The following is a 7,179-nucleotide window of genomic DNA, read 5'->3' as shown; positions in this document are numbered from 1 at the left end:
TTCCAATTGTGAATTTTCCTCAATGTTCTGCTTGATTGAAAATGCTTAAACCACTCATGAGATTGTGAACACCTCACACAGTCCTCACTATATTCCTGCCAAATCAAAGCCCATATTTTCAGAAGAGTTTTGTGATTTTGTTAAAAAGCAAAAGTTCACACAAACATGTTGCTCTGGAAAGGCATTCATCTTCATTTAGCGACTATACATGCTACTTCCACAGGTCAAGGCTGGTAACTGAGTGGTTGGTTCCATGCTCTAGACCAGCGTGTTGTGTTACCAGACATTGTCACTAGGTTTCACCACTTTCTGGGGCTCATTTTGTGCAATTGTTTGTGTGCTATGAGAAAATCTAGTCTTTCTTTAAACAGACCTTGTATGTAGAAACATGGCATTTCAGCAAGTTAGATCTAGTGTATAGGCAAATCTAGGATACCTTCATCCCTCCCCGTCTTTATTTGCATTCTGGATCAATATTATGCAAGAAGTTTATGGTAGCTTGTGATATATAATAAACAAGATTAGGTATAAAATTTCAAAATTTCAATTGGTGTTTCAAGTTAGTTTGATATATGTCATGAACTTTATATTTTCAGATGTAGTCACAATGAGTATATGCTGAAGTACTTACAAACCCAGTCATCACTGCATAAGATACATCAAGAAGTCGCAAATAAAGAAGAGCCAGATGTGGAGATGAATAACATTCCTCAGTCAGATGCTGAAAGTGAAGAGCATATTGATGACCTTTTCCCTGATATTGAGGCTGAACTTTGAAATAAATTACTGTTGTTATTGTTTATATCCTTGCATTATCATTCTCATCCATTTAGAGGAACTAAGTTAATAACAGTGTGTGAATTATCTGTGAAATTTAACAAATTTAATGAGAAAACTTCATCACAGATATGGAATAAAAGTGATCAGTGCTCACATTACAGAGGAAACCAAAGCTAGCAACATGGTGGAAATCACAGCTACAGCTGTATTTCATATACTACAGTAAATTTATTCAAAAGATACTTTTTACTATAAAATGTGAACTCTCAATTTGGGAAGAACCCAGATCTGTGTATACTCATTCATGTTTTATCAAAGACCCAATCTTTTATGCTAGGAAGCTGTCAATATGGAACTAAATTTAAATTTTATTTATGGCAGGGAGTTGTTTTTAGTAAAGACTTGTATGAATTATGGACATTTACAGGAATGATGATATGTGCCTAGTAAAAATATAAATAGTACAAAGATTCCTGAAACTTCTTTGATTACTTTGAGTTTAAGGATGCCTCTCTAACTTGCAACTACAAAACAGTAGCTCACTAGTTGTCTGTAAGCTGATGGAAAATATGATTAACACCAGACGTGTGTGGCACGGGAACTAAAACTCTGCTTCAGTATCAAACAAACAAGATTTTGTAGGGATTTGCTAAACAGCATCAAACTAAATGTATTTTATATAAAAAAGCATATGATGTTTTGCAATTATAAAGTATTTATTTAGCATGGGTATACAGGCAGTCCCCGGTTATTGGCGGCCTAGGTTATTGGCGATCCGATTTTATGGTGCTTGTCCAGTCCAAGAATCATGATTTTTGGTGCAGAAATGCGTCTATTTCTGGTTAACGGCTCCGATAAGCTGATAAGTGCTGAAAATCACCAATTTTCTGTTATTGGCGATTTTCGCTTATCATCAAGTAATCGGAAGAGAACCACCGCCGATAACCGGGGACTGCCTTAGAAGGGAATATGATAAAAAATATGATTAAAAAATTTTATTTTTCATTAGAGATGGAAATTGTATTACTGATCCTTCCTACAAAAAGAAGTCACATGGTATTTTTCTCAGTATCTTGGTGCCACAAATCAAAATTCAAGATGGGTCAGATTCTGCAGTAATGTGTGATGGCAATCCCATATGTTGCCAAACTATCAGAATTCTCATTTGTTTGTACTGCCAAAGCAATGGCCTTGGCCTGTGCTTTAAAAATTGTGCATAAGAAAAAATTTAGCTGTGCTTTTATACATAGAGACCAGAGATGTCTCTTGGAAGCATTGAAAAAGGCCTGACTATTTTTTTTATTCAGCCCTTAGCTACTTCCACATTTTAGCCTTGTACTATACTACTTCCACATTTTAGCCTTGTACTATACTACTTCCACTCCCTCTAACTTTCAGTAGTCTTGCTGTCAAACACCAACTGTTACTTCTGTACATTAGCACCTCAGTGGCGTGGTTGGTTTGGTGTTTGCTTCTCACCTCGGTGGTCGCGGGTTCGATTCTCGGCCATTCCATTGAGGAGTGAGAGATGTGTATTTCTGGTGATAGAAGTTCACTCTCGACATGGTTTGGAAGTCACGTAAAGCTGTTGGTCCCGTTGCTGAATAACCACTGGTTCCATGCAATGTAAAAACACCATACAAACAAACAAACTTCTGTACAATATTTAACTTTCATTGTTCATACGCAAACAAACCTTTGGTCTTAATAATAGGATAATTTCTAGCGCCTAGCTCGATCCGGTTAAATCGCAGATGAAAGCAAGGAATCTTGTGAGAGCTGGCAATGCATGCATATATCGGGTGAAAAGTGGTCAAGGACCACACACCCACGCCACAACATTCAGTGTTTTTCTAAATTGCCTGGGCAAGAGTTATGGTTGACCTCTCTAGGCCTTTACCCGGTTCATTGACCGTTTTTGCTTGTATTTCTGTGTGTGTGCTTTTATTATGGCTTCTTCTGCTCCTCAGCCTCAACAATGTGTGTGCCCAGGTACTCCAGGTTTCCCATGTTCTCGTTGAAGTAACAAGATGCCGTATAGTATTGTTGCCTAGTTCCTGCAGGTTTGTCAGGTTACAGCATACTTGTCACAGTTTTCAGTTTTCTGGGCACCAGCTTGAAGAGCCCCAATATATTGGGTTAGATTTCAGGATAAAACTGGCCCAAGAGTCCCCTAAGATTTTTGGTATGATCCTAAATGGTAGTTTTGGTAAAATATGGTCTGTTACTGTGTGTTAAGCCATGAAAACCAAAGTGGAAAAGTAATTTATTTTCTGTCAACAAAAAATAAAAAAAGGACATTTTAAAACAAGGAGAGTATTATTGTACAAGTGAAATCCTTCTGTATAAAATAGTTCTTTATTAAACAAATGAAACAAAACTCAAAAAGGTTCAATAATTAACGAAAAGGAACACTGGTGCACAATATTTAAACAACCATTACTTTCTCAAGAACCTTCATCCAGAACATTTAAAATTAAATGACTCAAGTTTATGACATCAAATTAAATGACTCAGGTTTATGACATATCAAGTTAAATGACTCAGGTTTATGACGTGTTAAGTTAGACACAAAATATTCGGTGTCCAAGTTTCAAAGTTCCAGCTCTTGAATAGGAAGCTCACATGAATGGAAAGCTTCTACACCTGTGGGGAGGAACCAATTGACAGTTTAGCAGTGGAATGAAATACTGACACACATCACATACAACAAAACCAAATTTTTTTAAGCAGAAAATTATAAAAAATAAAAATTCTGATAACCTTTGAGTCTCACTTTCAATTTGCTACATCGTTTTTTGGATTCTTCAGCGACTGAGTGTCTGTCATCACTTGTAGTAGGTGTCATTCTAATGTTTGTACAATAATGAATCCTTGCACGGAATGCTGCGTGTGTGGCCTAGAGAGCAGTAGTGGAAGTTATTTTATTTGGGATGAATCATAACTAGTGTTAAAGTTAGCTATATCGCCACACCGATTAGGCGAGTTGGCATTCAAACAAAAAATCGAATGACTGACTAGTTTATCTGTCTCCACCAAGTGTGTTTCGAATGTTTAGCTCTGGTCAGAATTCTCCTTGCCGCCTTTGCGGCTAGGGGATTGTTGGTATTCTATGAAGTTTGGCTGTTTTTACGGTATTGTAAATTCATTTTCCTAGGATATCTTTCACCGGAAGCAAAACCAACTAACATTTGGCTATGTAGGAATGATTTTGGTGTAACCAGGATGTTGAAATTGGAAGTTGATGAACATTGGTTTGTACTTGCAAGGGTACAGAGTGATCTTGGAACTACTAGATGTGAAGAGTGTAGGGAATTGTTCTGTGAACTGTATGCCTGATTATGTCAGATAAAGGAAAGATGGGAAACTAAATAGATTGCGAAAGCAATTAGTTAGTCAGGACTTAAATCTGTCAGTTCTATCCTACTTAGTGTCCCTTCATCTTCAGCTATCCCTACTCAGACCAGGCATTTTGGTAGCGCTAGTCTTGACTTCCTTTGTAGCTCCGCCTTCTGCTCCCCATTCGGTTCAGGAAAAGCAAAACAAGAAGTTAGAACATAACATTAAACCTATTTTTAGTTCTAATACAAGTTGAACTGAGTTCATGACGGGAACGTTCTGAATCCTCCATAGTGTGCGCTCTTTTTCACGTTCCCTGTTAGAAGTAAGGTGGTGCCCAGCCCCTCATCTGTATGTAGCCAAGCCTAGGACTGCCATGCGACAGTTGGTAATGTCCGCTGCCAGGAACCAGGTCAGTTCTCGGGACGATGGGTTTCTGTGCCCTCTAATACCTACTTCACCCTTTTCATGATCTGAATCTCATTTAAAGTGTTCGACTAAGTACCGGTAAAGCGTTTGCATAAGGACTATTTTGGTAAGCGTTAATCCTCGCTCCGTAGGCGCATTCTGCCATCATCAACACCAAGTTTGAGGCATTAGCATGCATAGGATTAATAAGATAAGCATAATATAGATATCGACAATTTTATGGGATGATAATGTATCTGTAGCGAGTTTAACATGTTTAGATATGTCAACTCAGTCGACTGTTTATCTCGCATGTTTTTGGTCATTGTAAATTCGAGTCTGCTAGTATATTTCTCTTCGTAATGCTTGTGTTTGTTCTTTGCCCGCTTTCTCTTTGGCTATCGGCAAATCTCTTACTACTGCCTCGATTAATGTCTCTGTTTCAAGTCTACACTGTCTGCAGAATATCTGTGGTTTCTTCAAGTTATGATACTATTCTAGCTTCAGAGCTTTCTAACATCGTTTCATATGGGAATGTTTTCAAGTATGTACATTCGCTTTTGGACGAGGCGGGAGAGTCGTTGTAGCTCCTCTCCACCCGCCTCCAAATCTTTCCCATGTTCTTGCACCTCGTTTCTTTTCCCTCAGTTTACTGACTCATGTGGACGTTGTTGACTTGTGCGGACTTGGCCGAGTCCTGAGTCGCTTAAAACTCTTCCTTTCATTAAGTCATGGTGAATGCAATACAGCACTCAGCTGCTGTCACCTATCAACAAATGTTGCTTTCTGTTGCCCAGGGTTGCAAAGAAAGAACACTCCTTTAAGCCTGCTGGTGGAAGAAGAGTTTGAAATGGAGTTGGAGGAAGTAACTCGTTTGGGCTGGTCGGCATTTGTTGCAACATACGCTTTGCTGTATCCTCATTTTGTTGAGGGAATAGGCCACAAAGGGAATATGTCTTGCTTGCCTTAGTGTATTTCAGCACCCTCTAAATATTGGAGAAGAGAACCAGTGTTTCTCCTATTAGAGAGCATTTCGTAATTTTTCTCGCACTCTGACAAATCTCCCTTTAGGTCTGCCTTGGCTTGTCGTCTTGTGTTTTAAAAGTCACACAGAGAGCTGAAGACCGCCTCTTGCAGTACAAACACTTATTGGTCCTTTAACCGTCCTTAGTAGGAGGTTCGCTTTCTTTCTCTTTCCTGTGGGGAAATGAACTCGAGACTGACAGACATGCTAATGGAGTTTCAGTCCAGCTTGGTGAGTTAGCTTTTACTGAGCTACATTGTCTCGTCTCTGCGACTGCTTAGTGAGGTGGAGGTGCCAATCCAGTGAGTTTGTGAAGCCAGCTTTACGGTTTGTTGCCAGCAGGAGTTTAGCGAGGAAGACAAGTAACTCATTTCTCATGCTGCAGGGTAATGTCCTCATGCTTATACTCCCTTGGTTTGGAAGAAGTGAGGACACTTTTGCTTCCTGTCTGATTATGCAGCTCGGTTAAGGCAATAAGGGATTATCTATTGGTAGTTTTGTTTTATACCTTCCATGTATAAGTGCAGACTCAGGTTCTGGGATATGGACAGTTGCAACCTCCTAACTTGCATGGAGCGACTTGGGACCAGTACCTTACATGGTGGAGACGGTGAAGGGCAGTTGTGATTCTTTTTTGGTTGTCCTCTACTGGTTTAATCTCCCTCTTATAGCTTCCTTTGTCTTCAGCAGAAATCTCTCATAAATCTTTTAGTAGGAGATTGTATATAGAGGGAATGATGGTCCAAGGGTAAATCTTTGAGACAAACTCCATAAGTAATTGGAGATATTCTTGGACATTTGGAGACTGAATAGCAGGTAGTGTCTGCCTACATACTTTTTGGTTTTTTAGAATGGTTTTAGTGCCTTTCCAAAGAACGGTCAGACTTATGGTACACATGCAGAATGTATTCCACTACCAATACATCCTCAGTCATGCAAGTTCCTTCAAGAGTTTTTACAAGAAGATATTGCTGTTCTGTGCACTTTGTTTGGGTTAGTGTGCAGCCCTCTATAAGTTTTGTCAGGGACTTGTTGTCTAATGGTGTATGGTGTCGACTTTAGGAGCAAGACACTTCTACTGAATCAGTGATTCAAGTTGCCCAACTCTGTCAGCAGGATTCCAAAGGCCAAGGACCTGTTGCTTTTTCTGGCCCAATTTTTATGCATTATATTTTTTATTTTCTATATCCGTGTATAATAATTTTTTTTTGGAGCAATTTTTGTGGAATTTTCCACTTTTTGTAAAAATTTTTACTGCTTAGGTAGTCAGAGAAAAAGGATCGTGCTTTGGAAGGGGTTTGCATTCAAAGCTAATGGATTGATAATTGTAGTGGTTGAGTCGCCAACCGATATGGTTTTTGGCCTAAGAGATAGTGATGGGATTTTCCCATTGCTATTTTGAGGGCGGAACCATTGAATCCAGGGGGTGCCGGATAGGTGGGGGCCTGATGTTTGGGTATGGGACTCCTGGCTTCTGTCCGGAAGACCACCTATTAATACGTTTGGAGTGGGGAGTCAGTCCTCATTAGTGGGGGCAGAATTCCCAGCAGGCCACTGCAAGCATGCTATCCTGATAGGTAGGGTATGGGATGGGAGTCGTCTCTCACTTGTGCTATTGGTGGAGAATG

The 7,179-nt window shown here is 39.5% G+C and overlaps 1 protein-coding gene across 1 annotated transcript in view; it reads left to right on the top strand.

The window, feature by feature from the left end:
* Positions 1 to 1,253, top strand: part of LOC135195086 (periodic tryptophan protein 2 homolog) — a 351,391-nt gene extending 350,138 nt beyond the window's left edge. Inside the window, 1 exon segment of the mRNA XM_064221465.1 lies at positions 597 to 1,253. Within this exon segment, the coding sequence (XP_064077535.1) occupies positions 597 to 777 (181 nt within the window). The 3' untranslated portion in view covers positions 778 to 1,253.
* Positions 1,254 to 7,179: the final 5,926 nt, after the last annotated feature.

The sequence above is a fragment of the Macrobrachium nipponense genome, chromosome 15 (genome assembly GCF_015104395.2).
Source record: "Macrobrachium nipponense isolate FS-2020 chromosome 15, ASM1510439v2, whole genome shotgun sequence".
Lineage (NCBI taxonomy): Eukaryota > Metazoa > Arthropoda > Malacostraca > Decapoda > Palaemonidae > Macrobrachium > Macrobrachium nipponense.
The sequence above is the reverse complement of the archived record's forward strand: the minus strand, read 5'-3'. Positions and strand labels throughout refer to the sequence as shown.